Below are 23,449 nucleotides of genomic sequence, written 5' to 3'. Positions count from 1 at the left end.
AGAGAAATAAGATGGGTTACTCTAACTCAGAACACACACAAACACACATACACATCTTATAGTGTGGAGGTCCAACTTCACAAAACTGTTATTAAAAGTTCACCTGCTCTCTGACATTTATAATGACAATAATCGATTAAAATACCCTTCTGATATATTGCTCATTCAACCAAAAGCAAAAAAAGTGTTGCTCTCCTTGACAGAATTTTAAGAAAGGTTGTTGTAGTGAAATTCAGTCACTGGATTTTAAGGCCAGTAAGGACCATTAGATCATCTAGTGTGATCTCCTGTATAAACAAAGGTCTTGAATTTCACCCAGTTAATACTATATTGAACCTAATAACTTGTGTTTGACTAACGTTTATTGTCCAGAAATCATCCATTCTTGATTTAAAGACATCACGAGACGGAGAATCCACAAATTCTCTTGGTAATTTGTTCCAATGGTTCATGTCCTCACTATTAAAAAATGTGCCTTATTTCTAGTTTGAACCTTAACTTCCAGGCATTGTTCTTGTTATGCTTTTCTCTGCTAGATTAAAGCCTTTTAGTGCCCAGTATTGTCTCCCCGTGAAGGTACTGATACATTGCAATCAAGTCACTTCTTGATCTTCTTTTTGACAAGCTAAATAGTTTGAGCTCTTTAAATCCCTCATGGATTTCAATTTTAGCTTAATATCTGGGTTTTTTTTTTTTTTTTTTTTTTTTTTTTTAAGAATTAGTCTAATCCTATATAAAGATTCAGTGTAGCTGGAAATTATTTATATTGTTGTTTTCATACCAAGGCTTATGTAACTCAATCATTATGTACTACTAATTACTCTGAGGGAAACATCTGAGAAAGTGTAATAATTAAGATTTATGTATCAATTTCCAATGCTTAAATTACTAGTGATGTCATATAGAAAAAGAGCCCACAAGAGTGATGAGATAGGAAGAGAAAAGGGACACAGAATTTTAGCTTCCAAGTAAGTAATTTTACTGAACTGTCTTCAATCAGGCAAAATTTGTTTTAAAACATTTTTTTATACAAAACATTGCAATTTAGATTCACAGTTCAAGTTTTCCAGTCTAATTTTTCCCCATTGTATAATGTTTTAGACCCCAGATCAAAAAATCCCAATGTAGACTAAATCATCACCAGGCTACAGAAATGAGGAGAAATTCCAAATGAAGCCATAAGATTCCCCACTGTGAAAACCTTGCCAAATTATGCAAAAATGTAATTTTGCTCAATTATTTTTAATAAATCAGTTTCAAAATAATAATACAAAAATGGGGATTAAGCTGATGCACAGCAAGTTAATGCACTGGTCAGGTCACAAGAATAGCAGGGTAAAGGATTTTGATAGTCTCATACTAATCACTAGGCAACACTGTCCATACCACAAGCACCTATACACTAAACAAATACACTTTGGCCTAGAGTCTCATAGACATTTAGGCACCTAGCTGCCACTGATTCCAAGGCTGGGAATGACAGGAATGAGACCACATAGCTATTCAAATTATGCATAGGCACATCTTAGTGGCTTAAAGAAAGATTGTTGTAATGTTTTTTAAAAAAATCAGAGACACACTGTGGGTAACACACACAGATAAAGAGCCCTCTACGTTATTTGAATGAACCATCAATCTTGCTGAAATGCAGACAGCAGCCTGTGTAGCAGAAGTCCAATTCAGTCCATATCCACGTGGCCAAAAATGATTTAAAAAAAATTATGTCTCTAAGACATAGAGATCTCAAAGGCACAAGCAGAACTTCATTATGTGCATCACTAGGAAGGCTTCTTGAGCTGCCATCTAAAGGTATCTGCCAGTCCAGTGTCTCTTTCAATATGACAAACATCTATAAAAAGCCCACTTTGTTCAAGATTGCCTGGTTCCAAAGGAGCAATAATGTCCAGATAGGGCAACCAAATCTGACTCTTCTTTAATGATTCAGGTAGACTGTTGTAACGTTACAAGAGAATCTGGGCACCCTGGCAAGACAGGTATTCAAGGCTAAACTGCACATACGAGTTTTAGTCAACCTGGTATTGAACTAAGCAATACCAAATTCAACTGCTGGGACATCCATAATGTTGGACACTTCTTGTTCCACCGGTTCCACTTCCCATACTCCTTATTTGGGGAGGTGAAACAGCTTAGCCTCCCTTGACCTATTATAGCATGCAAAATAGCCAAGGAATCATGATAGTTATGTGAAAAGAATAGGAAAAAATCCCCCAGATCATTCTTCAAAGCATTCATAGCTACTGATTGAACAAGGAGGATGGGTCCACAGTTTCTTAGATGCATCCAATTTTTCACCAGGAGAGTCACTCTTGACCACTTGAAATATATATAAAAAAATCTGGTGCTCTTTTTCACTCTTTCTAAACTGAAGAGATGGTACTCTGAAAGGCTGAATAGCAATACCTAAAAGGCTTTGGAATCGCTGTGGATTGAGGATAGGGTAGACAGAAGGATATTGGTGTAGCAAGTCTGTTTTTGGAGAAGCAGATAATGAAACTAACATATCCAACTCAGAAACCAAACTGGATTCAGAGAAAGAACTGTAAAAACAAAGTCTCTGGAACAGTCACAAAGAAGTTTGCAAGTTCTGTGTTAAAGAGAAATTAGCTGCTTATGTATTGGCAGAAATCCCTCAAAAAGAAGTGGAAAGTCACAGCTGAGTATTGAGAGGACAGAACTGTCCTTGAAAATCTGAAGGCAGAATAAAAGATCAGACTTGTCTCTAAAAACAAGAATCCAAAAGTCAAATATTACTGTAGATGTGTCTGAGTTTCAATAAGATTAGGGGGATGTAAGCAAGTTATAGATCTCCAGGATTAATGTTGATTAAAAGTGTCCCAGTAAATCCTAAATCTGTTCTTCAGTCAGCTCAGATGTGCTAAATTTCAACACATTCTACTTTCAGCCTTGCTTACACACAAAACTTATACCCATTTAACTAACTCAGTTTCAGTGTCACCTCGTCGTGAAGATGCTCTTAATTTCATTTAAAGTGCTTTATATGGATTTAGCTTAAATCAACAAGGAACTGATGTTTCAGATGGGGGCTGATGCCTTTAATGTCAACAGTGGCATCAATGATTACCTAAGGTAGATGACAAAGATGCTAAAGCCTCAGCACTGGCCATAAGTGTCAAAGGTCTCACTGAAGCCCAGGAAGACTATGACATGCTGCAACTTTTTATTCTGGGTTGGACAATGTTAGCATAAAGAGCCAAGGAAACCTGAAGCAATGTTAAACTAGAATCCGAGGCCTCAAATGGACCAGGGTTCTGGAAAAATTAATATGTAGACATTTCTCTCTGCCAGCCAGAACCTTAGGAGTTAACAGAGTGCACTGGCTAGGTAAAGAAGTCAAAAATGCACCCCAGACACTGGAAGTAGAGTGTACATTGCTTAGCAATGGAAATTATGTCTAGACTAGAAAAATAATTTCAAACCCAATGTCGCAATCCCAAAAACTAACAAAAATGAAACAACACACACAAAAATACCAGTAGGACAAATTATGACAGACCAAGAGAAAATAGCTCCCTGAGTTTGACACAGAAAATAAGAGTGAGGGCAGGTCACAAAACAGTTATTTTATGGATTCTAGGAGTGCAACATTCTGTGCTTATGAATGGAAGCACAGGAAAGATCTTGTAATCCAGAAGAAATGGCTTGTGCTGAATGAACCAAAGAAAACCATTAGTTTAAGGGCACATATTTTTGTACTTGTTGTGCACCAATTTCTGCAACATAAATTGCTCCAGTCTTCACATTTACATCAACCAGGTGTGGTTTGACCTCATCGGCTAGCTGGATTGTGTTTACCACACTGCAATCTCCAATGGATCCTACTGGCGGTGCCGCCAAGACAGACACTCTGTTAATATTCAGCTGAGCGACAATCAGATATTTTTCATCGGTGGTTAATCTAAAAAATAAATAAATTGGAATTAATGTCTCCTTCGAACACTTCGTGTTAACACCACTATGTGCTTTAAAAAAATTCTTATCCATATCTAGGTGAGCAAATAGTGTGTATGTGCAGACGTGACAATTAACTGTCTAATTCTCTGATTTGGACCTGCAAATCTGAGTTTTAGGTCACCCTCATTTATAACCCATGTGTCAATACCTTAACATCCAAAGTGAAAACCATTCTGACACTCTCAGTCTTATAATGCTGTAGAGTATACAGAGCAAGTATGCAGGACTCCTTGGAGTATGCTGCTCCTTGGAGCCACAGATTTTGGTGTAACAGCAAACTAATAGGAATGTATACAAAGGAAGTAAGGGACTATGCCAGTAGCCTTTACACATCTGAGTAAGGGCTGCAACATCAAGCTCCTAATCATGTTCCCCAATGTCTATGAATCTCACAGCTTTAAATTAAAATGAAAGTCCCAATCCCCCAGTCAAGTCCACAGGCAGATCCTATGAAGTCATGTGATTGCAAGGATTCACCTTTACAAACCCTATTGCAGGATCAGGAATCAGGACCCAATTCCACTTGCTAATTCTAGAGCTTGATATCAAGCATTTGCTATCAGCTTAAAGTAATGTGGAATCTTACTGGAGAAAAAGTAGTATTCTGTTTTCCCTGAAATGTTTTTGTGGAAATACATAGTTACAGTACCTGACAGAAAAGGGACCATCTTCTACAAAACAGCTACTCCAGGACCCCAGCCATTCACCTGTGACTTTATCAAAAACCTGGATTCTTTTGTTTCCTCGGTCAGCAACCCACACCTATTGCACACAATAAATACAGTTGGCTATACATAGCCACACCAAAAGCATCAGTTTCTCACACATAATGGGCCAAATATAGTGTAGTAAAGAGGGTTACATCAGAAATTAATTTGGCTCTCTTTTCATGTTACGAAGTTGACTAACCAGGTATTAATTCCCAGACTCTCCCTCAAAAAAAAAAAAAAAAAAAAAAATCCTTAAAATGAAGTTAAACTAAAAATTGACAGTCACAGTTAAGATACACTAACTAGTCTACCCTGCCCCAATAGAGATACCAGTATCTTATCCTCCCTTCTTTTGTAGGTGCAAGATAGAAATGTTCACCACAGAACACATATGCAATATGAAATATGATGTCATCAAATTAACAATTGCTTTCCTCCCCCCGCCCCCCCATTTAAATGATCTAATTTCATGAGTTGGGTCAAGGAGGTTTGCATAGATAAGCATGTATGTGTACAACAACACTTTGAACACTGGACGGCACAGGGAATTGTAGGGATTGGTTATCTTCAGTATGCCCTTGGTCTAATCAGAAATGTGTGGAGAATGCTTTTTTCTGTGTACTGTGAATGAGTTATAACAACACTGTACAATTAAGATTAAGGCATCCCATGTATTGCCATCATTGACTGTTTTCTTATAGACCACCATATCCATTAAACATTATAGCTTTCTCAGATTACTGCTGCAGGGGCAGAGTGAGTGACCGTTTTGGTACTTTACCCTGTGAATTTAAATACTTCAGATTTTTTTTTTAGTTTGTTTTAAAAGTTATTTATTTATTTCATTGAGAAACTAAAGCATTCCTATAAGGATGTGTGTGACCCAGGGACTCCCTGGTGCCAACTGGAAGAGGGCACAGGCGGTGCACATGTTTTCACAGGGATCCCATGTCAGGTATCTGCATAATAGTTGACCAAAAGGTGGCATGTGAGATCTCTAACGAGAGGCAGCTGACCACTGGTCATCATAATCAATGTGAAATATACATACATGGATAACATTTAAGGAGTTATGTATCTATACTGAAAATTCTGTTCTTAAGGTCTTGCAGTTAAGGCAGATCATCAAGAGGCAACATACTTTGAAGATATTCCTTTCACGGTGAAGGTAACTGACACCTATCTTCCTATCTGATTATTAGTGTATTGTATGCCACACACTATATGTTTATTTACATATTGAGCCAGGTATATATTAAAAGAATGAGAAATAAACAAGAGAAGAAACGTACAGGAAGAAACAAACAGCAGGGGCTGTCCTGTTTATCAATAAAGACAACAGATTGGTGTGGTATATTTTGGTGTGCTGAGAGACGCACTGAATCCTTCACCTATGAGGCAATCTGAAAGCATGCATGTCTCAGGAAAGAAGAGTCACAGCCAGCCTAGCTGTAAAGCGCTGAAAGGAGTTTGGATGAGCAATACCCTCCCCAACCAGACATGAGAGCATCTTATTAACTAGACTCTAGAATGTGTATTATGATTTTATTTTACATATAATCATTTGTTTCTAGTAATTCTACTTGCTACTACTTGAATCTCTATACTTTATTAAATAAACTTATACTTGATTTCACTACACACAAATCTAAGTGCTGTGAGTTAAGCAAAGTGGTGATCTGAAGTGAAACTAGTAAGCTGGGTTGTAGTTTCTCTGGAAGCAGTGAATTGATGAATACTGCGAGCGTCCAATGGACAAGGGGCTGGACTTGCCAGGGAGACACATGGGAGAGCTCAAACGTTGCAATGTGCCTGTTGTTAACATGTAGAGTGACCTGCGAGGCCTAAGAGAGAGGAGAGCTTGTGTTGCCCATGGCTGGTGGGGTTGGAGAGCTGACACACAGCAATCCCAGACAAGGCTTCCTCACACAAAGGGCAGGTGGCAGTGAGGTGCCTCATAACCCTGGGTACCCCGTGAAACATCACAATGTGTACTCAACCTCTCAGGCATTGCGATGGGCTGTAACCCAGATAGAACCTTAACTCAGTTTTATGTGAGAGAATTTCCTTAGTTTTTAATATTGTCCTAAGGTTCTCTGAAGGAGCTCTGAAGCCATAACACCAAAGGTCCTCAGGGTCAATGCTCCCATCTTGCATATCCCATAAATGCAAAGGAACAAGATGGGAGTGGCAGCATATTGGGGGGCTTCATTCTTCCTGCCCCCTTCCCTTCCTTTAAAGGTCTGTAAAAGTAGCAGCCTCCTCCTGGGGACTGTAGGAAGTCCGTGTGTATATGTACATGAAAAGATTATGGCAGCTGGTCAAGACTCCCTCCTACCCTCCCAGCCACTTCAAGAAAAAGTTTTCAACGTGAAAAAAATAAGCATGACTGTCCCCATGATTAAAATTGTATGCAGTAGGCCAGATCTCAATAATCAAAGATGAAAAATGGCACTTTTTAGGGTTATCTTTTTTTTTTTTTTTTTGCAAAGGACATTAAGTACCAAAAATACATTTAGACATATTTGGGAGAAGGCAAAAAAAATGATCCTAAAACATTAAAAAATAGAGTTTTAATTCTTTACCCGTCCAACAGAATCTACTGTGACACTGTGAGGAATCTTGAACTGACCGACACCTGTACCATTTTCCCCACGCAGCCATATCTCCTTGAAATCTAATGGTAAAAGTCATGATAAACAATGAAAAAGTAGTTTTCATTTTTATTATGTAATATGAATGAGTGAAATATGTTTGACCTCAATTCCTTTTAAATTATTCATAGCAATAGAAGTATGAGTTATTTTTATAAGGCAGGACTTTAAACTAAAAGGACTTAAAACACAACCTTCCTTTTCTTGATGTGCAGGGGAGTATTCCCAATAAGTTCAATGGGAGCAGAATTAGGCTCTTATTCCTAATTTCAAACTTTACAATTCATAAGGAGACAATTCTGTTTATACTTTTGGCTTAATTTTTCCATGCAAGATATATTTGTTTTTCATTTTATTTATCCATTCGGTGTCTGCGTATGTTAAAAAGAAAGTTACTGTATCAAGTAGAGACAGAAAAGAGAAAAAACTCTCTTCCGGTCACGCTAGAGAGGCAAGACATTTTTCACACAAAATAAGCTATAATAAAGTATATTGCTTGGCGTTATCTGTCTAGTACTCACAATAATACAACACAGAAAAGTATAACTGGCAATATACAAAGGAGACCTTTGCAGGGAAAAATAAGTTCATGGTCATGATAATGTATTGGTTTCTTTAAAAATTTGTTTCTTCAAAATAGAAAGACATTTTCAAGATGCATGAATAATAGAAGTATGACCTACATGAGAAACTACAGGGAGAAAGCTCATGTAGGCCTCTGGCACAGATCCTATCAAGTACCCCCTCCTGGCCACCAGTTGGGACTACTCTGAGGGGGAATCCACACTTCTGCTGCTCTGGATCCCTACAGCGGGGTAAAGCTTCTGAAGCCCCAGCAGGCTGAAGCAGTGTTTTCTTCCCTTAGCCTCTCTGGCACATTTTCTGGGCACTGACTCTCAGTCTGCTACCCTTCTTGGAAATGGAGCTCCTCTGCATGCCTGCCTAAGACCAGCGTTAACCTCCGAGATATGGTTACTCAAACACATCCCTCTCCCAGAGCTCCACCCCAAGATGTGAAGCTTCTGATGCACAGATTAACTCTTTCAGGGACATGCAGCAAGTGTGAAGCAACCAACACACATTCAGACACTTTGCACAGAGTCTAACGCATCAATGTGCCTTTATACTTAATCATGTAAAGCAAGCGCAGGATAGTACAGATTACTCAAAACAATAAATATTACAACGCATGCCCCTTACCATCTCATCCTTCCCTTGGGAGTCCTGTGGACCACTGGTAGCTAGGTGGGCAGGGTGTCCCCTACTTCATGCAGGCTATTACCTGAGGGGTGGTCTCTCCCTCCTGGAGCTTCTTACCCAGCTTCTGTGACCTTGTTGTCTCCTGCTCCATGCTTCCTCTTTCTCTCTCCCCCATATTCCTGTGGGTTCTCTTATTTAATCCTTCCTGGTTAAGTGGCCACTTTTGTTTGTTCCTATGTCCACTGCTCCTACCTTCTCCTATCTGTTCAGCTGAGTCAGCTAGACTAATTTTCTAAGGATATAGCTCACCTAGTGTTCCCAGGTGTTTGTACCTGAATAGGGCTTTTGCGTCTAAGCACCTCCTACGGTATCTGTCTGGTATACACCTGCTACAGGCCCTGTCAGCAATGGTGAATTCAATACATACAGACACTCATGATATAGCAGTTTTTCAAAATACAACTTCACAATATCAACCAGAATACATAAATTGAACTGGTATAGTCCCAATTCATCACAGTCCCAATCCTGCAAACACTTACACACGCTTAACTTTAAGCATGCGAATACACATATTGAAATCACTAGGACTTCACACATGCTGGGTCCTTAATCTTTATGAAACAAAAAGAAAATAGGCAAGCATTACAAAAGCAGTGACCGGTATTACAAACGTGTCAATCAAGGAGTTAGCTGATTAGCTGGCTGTTTTTGCTGAAACGATCAGCAGTGAAATAGGCTCTGATCCAAAACTCATCAAAATCAATGCGGAGTCTGTCAATTAACTTTAATGGGCTTAAGATCAGGCCCCAGTTAGCAATGTTGATGTTTAAAACTAGTATTATTGTACTCTAAAGTTTCAGATGTCAACTCTCGTTTATGTTCCCTTTTTGCATACCTGGAGACAGTTTGAATAATCTGTTGTTCATCCCTCCATCTCCATCTGCAATGTAGATCTCCCCCGTTTGCTCTACAAATATTTCTGCTGGCTGATCAAACTGCAGCGGATTCAAACCTGAGCCAGCTTTACCTGGAGTACCCAGGACTTGAATAAGTTTACCAGAAGGACTGTACTGTTTAACTGTGTGCCCATACTCTCCTGTATTAAAGAAAGGCAAAGAAATTTCTCAGCAAAACCACAGGTCTTAGACATCAACATCATAATAACAAGATAAAAATCCCTTGACACTTTAAGAATAAAGAAACTGAAGTAACAAAACTCTGTAGTAAGAGAATGACTGCATATTAGAGAGGCATCAAATGTACATGTGCACAGGACTGGAGTTATCAGCATGGGACAGAGGACAAAAATTATGCATTGAGATGCATACTTTTTTGGCCCCACTCCTCGATTAAGGGCTGGAAATGTTGGCCAAGATTACCAGTGGTGGCAAATGAGCATGTGGCACAACTCAGGAACCTTCAAATTGCTCTACTTGTACTGCGGAACTGGATCAGTGCACCATTAGGATTGGGGGAGCATGAATCTGGCTTAATGTTCTTTTGATACCTTATTTAAACAATTAAAAATTACTGTTCAAAGGAATACCTGCAAAAAGATTATCTTCTCCTTAGCATAATATTTTTAACATGTTCCCATTATACATACCATTTCCAACATCTGTGATCCATATTGAGCTACTGGTAGGGGCGTTGACAGCAAAGATACCATGAGGCATTTCAACTGTGGAATTCCATGCATTCAGGAAATATCCTTCCTCTGAAAACACTAGTATCTTTGGTACATTATCCCCTCTCTGAAGGTGTACAAAAGTAGTCAATTGAAAAAAGAATCTTAGCAAGCAAACAATCTCACCTTTGGCAATTTTATTTAAATATTAGTAATTTTCATGTCAAAACCCTTTACAAACATTAATTAGTAATTCTCATAATAACCTCTGTGATGTGGGCAAGTACTGCTAACCCCATTTTACAGATGAGGAAAGACATGGAAAGGTTAAGGTTTAGTTTGCAACAGTATTCACTGATTATAGGACACTCAGGGATGATTTTCTGAGATGCTGGGCCACTGCTGCTCTCATTGTCTACAATTTGAATTGTGATTGCCTGCCATCTCTGAAAAAAAAAATCATGCCCTAGGTAGCCCAATATGGGCACACAAAAGTTTTAATTATAGCTGTTAATTGTGCTGGATTGCAAGTGCCATGGCTGTGTTTTGTAAATAAAAATCCCACCACTTTTGTTTGCATTACTGAAGAGAGAGTGTCTCAACCAGAATCTAGATATAAACATGTAGACATGACTAGTACAATAGTACACATTCCATTATAACAGTTGTTTGGGATGGCTGATTTTCTGTCTATCTTAGGTACTGATGTGGCTGCTGTGAAAGATATTGTAATTTCCTGCAATATCAGTTAAAGACCTTATGGTATTACTGTGGGCTAGGACTATATAGAACTTCTTTATGGGAGAGATGTGACAAATATTGCAACCCTATGTAGTATCTTTGGGTCCATTGTTTAAATGAATGGTTTTATTGCATTCCACTCCATGGAACTTCCACTCCTACAGGAACTAAAAACAGTAGGTGGTGATTAAGGCAAATCAGCTAGGTGGTAATCTCCCAAAGAGATACCACTTCCTGGGGATTCTTGCTTACACTAGTTCAAACTAGATCCTCCAGAGACCAACAGACAAAGAAAGGACTGTGGGATAAAGAGCCTGAGTTTAAACTGACTTGGGCCTTCTTTCTGATCCAAAAAATGTACAGAACCTTACAGAATGGTGGGGGGTGGAGAGTGAGGGCCTACAAATCTTTTTTTTTTTTTTTTTTAAATAAAGAAAATTATTTTTTATTTAAATTGGATTTTTTTATTTTATTTAAATTATAAGTTTTTCTTTTTAAAAATAAATCTATTTAATCAGACATCAGAATTTAATACAAAATATGTTACGGTATAAACTTAATATAATCTCTTAAAACTTTAAATAAAAAATAAATATGCTGAATCCATAAGCCTCTATCAAAAACTTTTAGTTTTTAATTCAAGTTTTAACTCAATAAAGAAGCAGGGGGAAAAGATCTAACTTTTGTTGTCAAGCTTTATAAATATAGCAGAATAGGTCATGTACTGTATTAAGGGCTTGTTTTGTAAAATAAAAATAAAATTTATATGCTGTTTTATACATTTAATTAAATTCCAGTTACCATCCTAATGCAGCTTGACAAAAATCATGAGCAAAAAGTTAATTATCTTGTAAATAAGCAATATATTAGTCACCATTTTCTAACATACTAAAAATGTACAATTAATAAGAATCTGAAAATATTAAGCTATATAATTGCTTAAATAAATGTATATAGTCATAGTGTAACCTCTTAAGTAGCAAAAAGAGGTACCATATCTAATTTTAATGGTTATATCAACCAGTGAGAATGCACCTGTCTCTAGAAAATAACTGAAGTACAAATGGAAAAGTAGATTCCAATCAATCATTTAAATCAGGGCTTTCCACATGGTGATTTAAATCAACTGTCTGGGGCAGTCCATTCCTTGCGGAAGAGTTGGAAGGACTGACTTCTACCAGAACGCTTGCTGGAGTTGGGTGTGATCTTTAGTAAGCTTTTTAGTATGTGTGTAGGTTCCTTTATTGTTTTTAATATGTTTTCTCTACAAAGCTTTTACCTTAAGAATAAGTATGCTTGGTTAGAAAGAGATTTGTGGTAATTTATAATGGCAGGCAATTACATCTGTTCATAGCCTGTGAAGAGAAAGCAATACACAGACACTAGCTTTTTTAAGCAGTTTGGCTTTCTGGGAATAAGCAGTGTACCCAGGGAACCGAGCAGCCTAGAAACCCCCTGCGAGGAGAGAGAGAGATGGAAGAGGCTGACAGAGGCAGCAACTATGTTCTGTCCAGAACTAATCCATCACTGCAACTGGGATCGTGGACGGGTCCACAGGTTGACCAAGAAAGGATACAGCTGGAGAGGGACTGACTGTGTCTGGAAACCTAGCTGCTTGCAGACCGGGAGCAAAAGAATCAGCATGAAAAGTGCCAGTGTCAGCACAAGTGCCTAGGGAAGAAGTCTTGTCAGTATCAGCTCAAGATGGAAAGACTGTGCCAGCAGGACCAGGTTCGATAACATCAGCTCAAAAAAAGAGAAACTGCACCAGCAGAACCACAGTCTCGTAAGCGGAGCCAGTCTCTAGGTACCTGTCCTGGTGGGTGGCATAGACCACAAATTACTTCCTTGCTTTGGGGAAGGGAATGACATGGATGTATTTCTAAATGCTTCTGAAGTGGGGTTTGAAGGACTGAGTCCTAGGAGAGCCCTTGCTGGAGTCGGAAGGTCATGTCTGGTAAGCTTATTAACTTGTGTGTAGGTTCTTTTATTGTTTTTAATATCTTTTCTCTACAGCAGCAAAACCAACAAGAGTCCTGTACCACTTTAAAGACTAACAAATTTAATTTCTGCAGGCATAAGCTTTTGTGGGCACAGTTCTACAGGACTCTCGTTGTTTTTGCTGTATACAGACTAACATGGCTACCCCTCTGGAACTTTTCTCTGTAGCACTTTCCCCTTAAGAATAAATGTGCTAGCTTTTAAAAGGTTGTATGGTAACTTGCAACTGCTGGCAATTATATTGTGCATAACTGCCTTGAGAGAAAGCAGAGTGTAGATGCTGACCTGTCTAGTCAGTCTGGCTTACTGGGAATATCACAGTGTAGTCAGGGAATTGTGCAACCTGGAAAACCCTCTGGTCAGGAGGGAGGGAGAGAGAGAGAGAGGGGGATGCGATCTCTCCCCAAGTGAGGTAACGGCTGAGGAGCTGGTAGCCTAAAGTGGGTGCCCTTGAGGGGACCATGGACTGTGACAGCTCCCAACACTGCATTATCTGAGCACCTCACATTCTTTGAATTATTAAACCTGTAAGTACTATTATCCCCATTTTACAGATGAGGAACAATGGCAGAGAGAGATTAAGCATCTTGCCCAAATTCACACAGGATGTTTGTGGCAAAGCAAGAATTCAACTTAGGTCTCCCGCAACCCACTGAACCATCCTTCCTGAGGGAGGAGGGCGAGGGGGGGGAGGCAGGGGGGAAGGCAGGCATGGTTTACTGAGTTGAGAGAGGGATGGGAAGAACAGTAGCAGAAGTGACATATGCAGTTGCCTCAGTGCTACTAGCAGACTTCCATGTTGTAGACTAACTGATTTGTATCTTTTCTTGTGGCACTTGCCATTTAAAAACATCTTTTTTTAAAATTTGAAGCCTTTAAAAACATAAAGCAACAAGCCTAATGTGCACAGGAAGAATCTTCAGATCCAGAACTATTTTAAATAAACTTATACTGTTAATAACCTTAGTCAAATTTACATCAAGAATTTAGTACAATAAACTGTTATAATTATCTTAGTATAAATGCAGAGTGGAAAAAACAATATAATACTAATAAGGACAGAAATCCAGTGCTATTACTTACTTGTGCAATATAGACCAGGTCATGAAGAGGGTCAACAGCAACACAAAATGGTTGCCCAGTGAAATATTCTGGATGTTTAGGCCAGCCCACATCCAGCTTGTAGAGCTGTTGCTCTATCCTCCAAGGTGAGTAGAAAGCAATTGCTCTTAATACCTTAAAAATGTAAAAGTAAATGACCATTAACATTTAAATTCCATGAAATGGAGTCACTTTCTGTAACCCTTCAGCTTTTTATTAGTTATTATTAAGGTGAGATTTTCAAAGATACCAATGGAAGTTAAGCATCTAACTGCGATTTGGGCATTTGAAAATCTTCCTTGTAAGAGCCAAGTGAATCAGCACACTTGAAACATTAAATCAAGAATACATCTAGCAATTACTCAATAACAAGTATTATTCTGACATGGGATTGTCTCTAAAAAGAGTACAGGGATGCTGTACAATTACTGAGGCAAAACTACGCAATTGTTTCCCAGTTGTGCAGGTGTTGGCACTCAAAATGCGTTGAGCTCTTTTTAAAAACTGGCCCCAACGGAGGGTGCTAAGCTCCTGTAACAATTCTTGACTGCATGTCCACAATAGCCCTCCAGTAGCTGTATCGGATATGCCTGCAGAAATTAAATTTGTTAGTCTTTAAAGTGCTACAGGACTCTCGTTGTTTTTGCTGTATCTGATATGCTGCCTAACCATGCTGTTCAGATTTGTGTTCAAGACAATTCACTTCAAGCACCTTCAGTACTGATAGAGTTTTGAATTGGGCAGTATGGAAACAAGTCATACCATCTGTGTTTAAAGAGATTGTGGGAACTGGGTGATGACTAGGTTTAATTTCCCAAAGAGGTTTCCATTCTCAAGGTACCTTCACTGCATAACACCCATGTGTGTTAACAAGTAGCTGATAGTTCCATCACAAAGGGTCTGATAGATCTCAAGACTCTTGCTGCCACAACCACAGGGTTCTACATGACTCTGTCCTGCTATAGCCGGACTGGAATCCTAGTCCTTTAGCTCCCTAAAGCTCTCTATGACTTAAGCTAAAGATCTCTTGTGGCTTATTCTAGTAGTGGGCTCCTTATGCTCTTGATGGTTTTCGTTGTAGGGCAACATCATGCTCACTTTCTTGTACACGTAAAACCAGAATGTTACTATAGTTTGAAGGATTTACAGACACAGAGCAGGTCACTGGAGATGAAGAGGGTGACAGTAGTCAGGTTGAGCGCACGTATGCTTCAAAGTGCACATCCAACTACAGTTCGTCTAACACATGCTGCCACCCTGCCAGAAGCCTCCCGTAGAGACTTTCAGCCTGGCCTTTCACATATGGAGAGCCAAAACACTTGCTTAAGGAAACGCTTGATTAGTAGCCCTTCAAGCAACTCAGCCACCTGGCCACAATATGCAGCTGGCTACTGATCCTGGCAGGGCTGGGAAGGCATCTATGCTTTACCTCACATCCTCTCTACAGAGATAAAATGCTGGATTGTGCAGGGCAAGTGGGCCAGGGGAAAAACACAGTTCAAGGAGGGGAAGGAAGAGGAAAAACAAAGTACAGAGAGAATGAGTGTGGCAAAGAGAAAGAGGAAAGAGAGGAACAGGTTGAAACATGGCGAGAAAAGGAATGAGCACGGATGTCAAAAAAAGAGGATAAAAGACAGAATCCTGTGAACACAGACAGACCAGGAGGGCAAGGAGCATAAAGACAAGAAAAAGAGCAAGGAATATGCAGGGCCCTGTGCATTCCACAATTCCATGACAATGGGATTTGCTACAAAATTTACCTCCTTGCCATAGAACTGTGCTCCAGAATCTGACCTTTTCATTGTTATATTATAAATATGTGCAATATAAATGTATGTTCTAGCCCTTACAGTAATGGAGAAAAACTCAAGAGTGAGCCAAGCGTAAACTGACTGCATTATCTACCAGCATCTGGAGGGAGCCTGAAACAATAGCTCTGCAGGGGTGACTTGTCCCATTCATTTCAATCAGGGCCCTCTGGACTCTGCAATTTTATGGCTGCCTAATTCGACATTCTCCTAATAAAAGTCAGACATACTGATACAAGGTAAAAAATACAGTACAGGGAAAAAAGAGAGAGAAAATGTTTTCTTACACCTCATCCTTTACTGTAATATAGCTGGCATTTTTTTTTTTTTTTTAAATCAAGAGAAGAGACACGAAGCTGAAGTTAGTTCCTTATTCCAGTTCCTTATTTGTGGTAGCAGCTCCACATTCACGGTTTCCAGTTCTTTATTCAAAGGCCAAAATTATTTAAAAATGTATCACTGTAAGATTATATTTTTAGAAATGTCATCAAGTTAGTGTGATTGAACATGATAAAAATTTTAATTACTAATTCCTTAATTATTTATTAAGTAAATAATCAAAGGGCTGGGTTTTGACTGCTTACATGTGACAAAGTAAGTCTTGGATCGCCCCAAGCGACATGTCCCCCGTGACATGTTCTGTTCAGAACCACATGACTGTTCTGAAGGAGCTGGGACAAGTCACTCTCTAACCCAAAGTTCTGATCCTGCACAATATGCTGCCACATGTCATACCCCTACCACACTTCCATATAGTACATGGAGTTTGAATAAGGAGCTGTGTTTTGACAGACTGTATGTCAATAAATGAGTCTTGGGACACCCAAAGTGACACATCCCCATGACCAGACTGTTCTTAAGGAGCTGGGAATCCCACTCGCTGACCCGAAGCTTTGTTGTTGCATAGTATGCTGCAAAATGTCATACCTCCACTCCACTTCCATTTTGTAAATGGTGATTGAAAAAGGAAACTGGGATTTGACTGACTGTACATGACTGTCATTTAGAGTGACCCGAGACACATCCCCATGACTATCAGGCTGTTCCGAAGGAGCTGGGACACACTATTTGCTGATCTGAAACTTCATTCCCGCATAATGTGTTGCCACATTCCAAACCCCTAGCCCACTTCCATTTTGTATATGAAGACTGAATAGGGAACCGGATTTTGATTGGCTGTGGATGACAACGTGTCTTGGGTCACCCCAAGTGACATGATCCTGGGATTCATCAGACTGTTCTGAAAACTAAGACATCCCATTCACCAACCCGCAGCTTTGTTGTTATAACAATATGCTGCCACATTTCACTCTCACTCCACGTTGTGCTTAGAGTTTGAATAAGTAGCAGGTGTTTGACTGCCTGTATATAGAATCATAAAATCAAAATGTGTCTCAGGTCACTCCAGGTGACTTGGCCCAGTGACTGTCAGGCTGTTCTGAAGTATCTGAGACATGCCCCTTACCGTCACCAAGGTTTGGTTTGAGCAATATGCTTCCCTACCCCCATTCTGTATTGTACATAGGGCTTGAATAAGGAGCTGGGTTTTGACAGATTGTACGTGAGATAATTCAATTTGGGTCACCCCATGTGACATATCCCCACAATTGTCAGACTATTCTGAAGTAGCTGGGACATGCCAGGGGTTAAACTAGATGATCCCTGTGGTCCCTTTTAACCCAATGGTTCTATGATTCTATACTGCTTACCAAGCCAAGGCTTTGTTCTTCAGCAAGATGCTGCCACATGGCACTGCCCCCGCCCCCCTGTAGTTCCATATTGTACATAATCCCTGAATAAGGAACTGGTTTTTGACTGGCTGCATGGGACAAAATATGTATCGAGTTACTCCAAGTGACAAGTCCCTGCAACAGTTATTTCATTATGAAGAGATGAGGATATGCCCCTTCCAGATGCAAACCTTTATTTCTGGTCTGACAGATATATTACCCCAATTTTTATTTTGTGTTTTCTCTGTTAGTTTACATACAATACGCAATATTGCATGTAAAAATCAACAAAAACAATATTCAATGAATTTGCTGCAAATCCAGCTGTAATATTATCATAGAAATTATATGATAGTTATAAATGAAGAAGTCCATTGGAACTCTGGTTTGTTTTTAGATGAAAAATGTATTAAAAAGTTTTAAATTGTGTTACACATAAAAACAATTGTGCTTATTAGAGTTGTGTGTTTTGCAAATTACACAACAAAAAATAAAGAAAAGACACTGCATAGACACAGCAGCCTCCCAGTAATCATGTCTATGAACTATATGCAAACATACAAGGCCTACCTCGATGCATATTGCTGCTGAGTGGCTTCTAAAATACAAACAACAGGGAACACCACTAGAGTGCTCACATGCTATTTAAAGGAATATGTAGTGTAGTTGTAGCTGTGTTAGTTGAACCAGCTTGTCTTATGTTGCTGTGAGACTCAGACACTAGCAATGTAGACTAGTTCACTGTAATGGAATTTGGAGAATCTATCTGTAGCTAGAATGTCTTTATCTCCTTTCCTTTTTAATTCCAAAATTTCATCATAGAAATGCCAGTCCTCAGTTTGACCAAATTTGTGGAAACATACAAAATGGTTCCCAGTACCTATAATGACACCACTTTTGCTTTAATAAACTTTACTGTTTATATAAATAATGTTGAGGACTTCTACTGAACTAATCAATATTTGAAAAGTAAATAATAATACTATGTTCAAGTTGCATAGAAAGGTACTATAGAGAGGGCAGTTGGAGTATTTTTCTGTGGTAGGGGAATTTCATTTTTTTCTGAATAATCAGTAAATGGTATTTGAAAAAAACCAGCCACTACTTGAAATGCATCCACCAAAATGCATCTTGTTGTCTTTCAATTTACTTGCTATAATGCACAGAAATCTCTGCTGGAACTAGCCAATGGTCAAATTTTTTAATCTTTCTGTGATTAGATTTAACAGTAATGAATAAGATTCATGGTTCACCATTAATGAAAATACATGTATTCAACTAAAATAATCCATTGTACTTGTTCACGTTTACTCTGAAATTGTAAAGTAAGTATAGATGTTGCTATTTATTATAGTATTTTAATTAATTAAGCAATGGCCGATGATGTTAGTGCTGATTATGAGTGATACCTATATTTAAGCATTCCTAAGAATTTGTATAGTCAGACACTGTTTTGCACAAAAAACTTCTGCACAGAATTGCTGTATAATCTGGTGCTGTCTGCTGCATCATAAGGAGGTTTTTATGGTTGTAATTCTGACACAACGATCTACTGCACCAAACATCCACTCCGAAGGGGAAATTTTGATAAAGGTGTGTATACAGAAGGGCCAGTAACAGGATTTCATAGATTCCCAAGTATACCTAGACCAGTGTTTCTCAACCTTTTAAGTAGCAAATACCCCCTAACTTCTGAAAATTTTAATAAGTACCCCAACACTCAATTTTCCACTCTGAAATACAATCTTTTTCCCCTTTACCACTGCATGACTGTATTTCTCGTAAAGCAGGAGAGTTCCAAGTTCCTCAATGCTGTGGCAAATCATAAACCCCCCTGCTGTTTCTCCCTTCCTTCCTCTTTCCCTTCCTCCATATAGGAGCAAAGGTCAATGCCAGCCAATCACTATGGCCTGATGGCAGGGTCACATGGTGTTCTCCTCACACAGGCGGGAACTTGTGAGGTATGAGCAGGCACTAGCGGCCCACCAGAGTGGATAGCAGCGCTCCCCACGTCCATCCCGAGGGGGGTGCAGGCCTCGGGCAAATCACACTGCGTGGGCTCCTCTTAAGATTTTTATACTGGTAAAATCGGGCTGTCATAGTTGTCAATTTCACTGCTCAGCTAGAGCAAGAGTAAGAGCTAGAGTAAGCCTGCGGGTAGAGCACGGCTCCAGGACTGGGCAAGCTGCTGGGCTCTCCGCCTGGTTTTCTGGGCACCAGACTTTGTGCCAGGGAGGGGAGCTGCCACATGGGCAAGTTGCAGGTGGCTGCCACCTGGCTGCCAGCCCGGGAGGTGGGCGACTGCCACCTGCTCTGAGCTGGGGTGGAGGAAACTTTCGCGTAGGCTGGGACCCAGGGAGGTGGGCAGGTGGCAGGCAGCTGCTGCCCATCTTCAAGCCAGGGCACGGGAGGCTGTCTCTCGGTTCAGAGTCGGGGCACGAGTGGCAGCCACCCAGCTGCAAGCCCAACTTGCAGGGCACAGGAGGCTGCCGCCGGGATCCCACTTGGGAGCTGGGACTGGGCAGGACATGGGCAGCTGCCATCCGGTGTCTCCAGAAGCCGGCGGCTACTGCCCGCCTCCCTTCACTGGGTTTTTTGCTGCATACCCCCTTTCTGTGTCCCGTGTACCCCCAGGGATACGCATACCACAGGTTGAGAAACTATGACATAGACCATCCCTGGCAGGTGTTTGTCTAACCTGTTCTTAAAAACTTCCAATAATAGGGATTCCACAATCTCCCATGGAAGCCCAATCCAGTGCTAAACTATCTTTATAGATAAAGACTTTCCTAATGTCTAATCTAAATCTCCCTTGCTGAAGATTAAACTAGTTACTTCGTCATACCATAAATAGAAATGGAGAATAATTGATCACTGTCCTCTTTTGAACAGCCCTTAACCTATTTCAAAACTGTTGTCATGCCTCCATCAATCTTCTTTACTCGAGACTAAACCCACCTTTCCGCATAGGTCGTTTTCTAAACTTTTTATAATGTTTGCTGCTCTGCTCTGGACTTTCTCTAATTTTTCCATATCTTTCTTAAAGCGTGGCATCCAGAGATGGACACGCTACTCTGGCTGAGGCTTTACCAGTGTTGAGCAGAACGAGGCATTTGCCTCATTTGTCTTACACATGACACTTCTAACACATCCCAAAATGATATTAGATCTTTTTGCCACTACATTATATTGCTGGCTCAAATTCAATCTGCGATCCATTATAACCCCCCAAACCATTTTCAGCAGTACTACCACCCAGCCAGCTATTCCTCATTTTTTAGTTATCCGTTTGGTTTTCCTTCCTATGTATAGTACTTTGTATGACAGATATGGCAATTTCTTGCTATATCCTTGGGAAACCTTTCTGAATTAAGGTTAAGTATATTTTGAGTTCATTGCATTAAATACAAAGATTATATATTATTGTGGACCAGGATTGTCTATACTTCTCTAGGGGAGAGAAAAGATGTGAACCCAAGGAAGTGTTATGAACTTCAGAGGAGTATACGGAACAATGGGTCAGACAAGAATAGACATTTGGGGTGGTGTCAAGTGATTTTCCTAAGGATCACTAAGGGGAGGTGAATGCAAATTTCCCACCTCTGGTTATGCAAAAAAGCCAGACTTTTGAATCTATGCTCTGAGGATGGGATCGCTGTCTACTGACGACTAGTTCCCAGAATCTGAAGATCAAAGAAAGAGTGAACTTCCTAGCTATTCTGGTTCTGAGCTGAGATTGTTATGAACTAGTAGCCACAGAAAAACCCCTTTATGAGGTCTGAAGGAATGTCTCCAGAGCTCTTATTGGAGTTGAGGATGATCTGTAGTAAGCTTATTAGCATGCATGTAGGTTCTTTTGTTGTTTAATATACTTTCTCTGTAATGCTTTCACCTTAAGAATAAATGTGCTGCTTACAAAGGACTGTGGTCAGGTGCAACTTCTAGCAATTATGCTGTTCATAAACCTTCAGAAAAAAAGCAAAATGTAGATGGTGGCCTCTTTAGGCAATCTGGCTTGCTGGAAATATCACAGTGTAGACAGGGCACTGTGCAGCCTGGAAAACCCCTGGGTAGGAGGGAGAGAAATGTGGGTCTTTGCTCAAGAGAAGTGACAGCTGAAGAGCCAGGAGCCAAAAGTGGGTTCCCTTGAGGGAGCACAGAAGAGGAATACTAATGCAGTCAGCTTGAACTGTAACACTTTGAACTTGTCTTTACTGAATTTCATCTTGTTGATGCCCAGCCAATTCTTCAATTTGTCAAATTCATTTTGAATTCTAATCCTGTCCTCCAACTCCTTGCAATCCCTCCCACTTTGGTGTCATCTGCAAATTTTAGACGCATACTCTCCCCTCTATCTTCTTTAATGAAAACATTGACTAATACCAGACCCAGGACAGACCCCTGTGGGACCCCACTAGATATATCCCCTCAGTTTGGCACCAAATCATAACTACTGCCATCTGTTATGCCCCTACCCTACTTCCATATTGTAAATTGTGTAAAAGTTATTTTGATGTAGCTGAACTATGAACTTACCTTACCTGAAACTTTTCCTTTGCAAACATTATGGCCCATATCACAAGATAGAGAGAAAGAGTGAGTTGTGGGGGAGGGAGAGAAGCTGGTGGTATGAGCCACAATTTTTTACAATATAAAAGTTTCAACACAGGCACTTCCATGTCTCAGCTACATCATACCAGCTTAATGGTTGTGGGGATGTGTCACTTAGGGTGACCAAAGACTTATTTTGTCATACACAGCCAATCAAAATCCAGTTCCCTATTCAATCACCATTTACAACATGGAAGTGGGGTGAGAGTACTGTATAACAAGTGGCAGCGCACAGCTTAAAAACAAAGCTTCAGATTGGTGAGTGGCATATCCCATCTCCTTCCAAACATTCAGATGGTTTTGGCGATGCATCACTTTGGATGATCCAAGAAACAGTGTGTCATTCACAGCCAATCCAACCCACTTCCTTATTCCATCACCAAGTATAGAAGTGGAATTGGGGAGCAACAGGAGGCAGTATACTGTGCTGGAACAAAACTCTGGGTCGGTGTGCAGGGACAGCTCCTTTAGAACAGGCTGACCTTTGCAGGAACACGTCACCTGAGGGGACCCATGGCTTATTTTGTCACACACCGCCAGTCAACATCCAGCTTCTTAGTTGAGTAACTAGTAAATAAAGTAATTAGAAATTTACACGTTGATCACATTCAGTTGATGACATTTCTAAAAACTGACTCTGACTCTGATCTCTTTTTAAAGAAGGCTGCCCTTTGAACAAGTTAACTGGGAAGAACCAATTTCAGCTCTTCAAGAGGACGGGATAGACAAGGTGGAGGAAGGAGGGGGTTTGGCCTGGGAATAGGAACAGAGGTAAAGGAAGGAGCCGGGCTCCCCCTTCCTCCAGCTGCCACCTCCCGCCCAACAGGCCCATGCCCGCTGCCCAGCCCCCCCTCACAGCTGTTCGACTGGGCTGATGAGGGAGGGGCAGGCAGGGCCGCGCAGGTCCCGATAGGTATCGAGGCACCCACCTCGCACCGGGGCCAATGGGAGCAAGGGGCCCGGACGCCCGGCCCCGGGGCGGGGATGAAAGGCACAGAGCGGGGGGGACGGAACTAGCACAGCACAGCACAGCCCACCCACCTGTGTATGTGTGTGTGTGGGGGGACACCGACCCCTTGACCGGCCGCGCCCCCGCCCACAGACAGACCCACCTGGGATCCCGAGAGCGCGCAATAGAAAACCAGCAGCGCCACGACGGCGCTGCCCATGGCAACGGCCGGGCCCGGCCTGCAGCGCAGCTTCATGCAGCCCAGGGCAGCAGCGTCACCCGCGCACTGGCGGCCGGAGCGTGCGGAGACAGCGGGAGCCG

At 40.6% G+C, this 23,449-nt stretch overlaps 1 protein-coding gene across 1 annotated transcript; it reads right to left on the bottom strand.

The window, feature by feature from the left end:
• Nucleotides 1-2,724: 2,724 nt before the first annotated feature.
• Nucleotides 2,725-23,406, bottom strand: NHLRC3 (NHL repeat containing 3). Its single transcript, XM_067563043.1, has 7 exons — nt 23,292-23,406; nt 14,013-14,165; nt 10,167-10,314; nt 9,456-9,656; nt 7,289-7,380; nt 4,643-4,755; nt 2,725-3,937 (listed from the first exon to the last, which is right to left on the bottom strand). Exons 1-7 carry the CDS (start codon nt 23,382-23,384, stop codon nt 3,709-3,711), a joined length of 1,029 nt encoding a protein of 342 aa, XP_067419144.1. The 5' UTR covers nt 23,385-23,406; the 3' UTR covers nt 2,725-3,708.
• Between the last annotated feature and the right edge of the window lie 43 nt (nt 23,407-23,449).

This window comes from Emydura macquarii, unplaced genomic scaffold, assembly GCF_026122565.2.
Source record: "Emydura macquarii macquarii isolate MOO-44397 ecotype Brisbane River unplaced genomic scaffold, CSIRO-AGI_Emac_v2 contig_2473, whole genome shotgun sequence".
NCBI lineage: Eukaryota > Metazoa > Chordata > Testudines > Chelidae > Emydura > Emydura macquarii.
The sequence above is the reverse complement of the archived record's forward strand: the minus strand, read 5'-3'. Positions and strand labels throughout refer to the sequence as shown.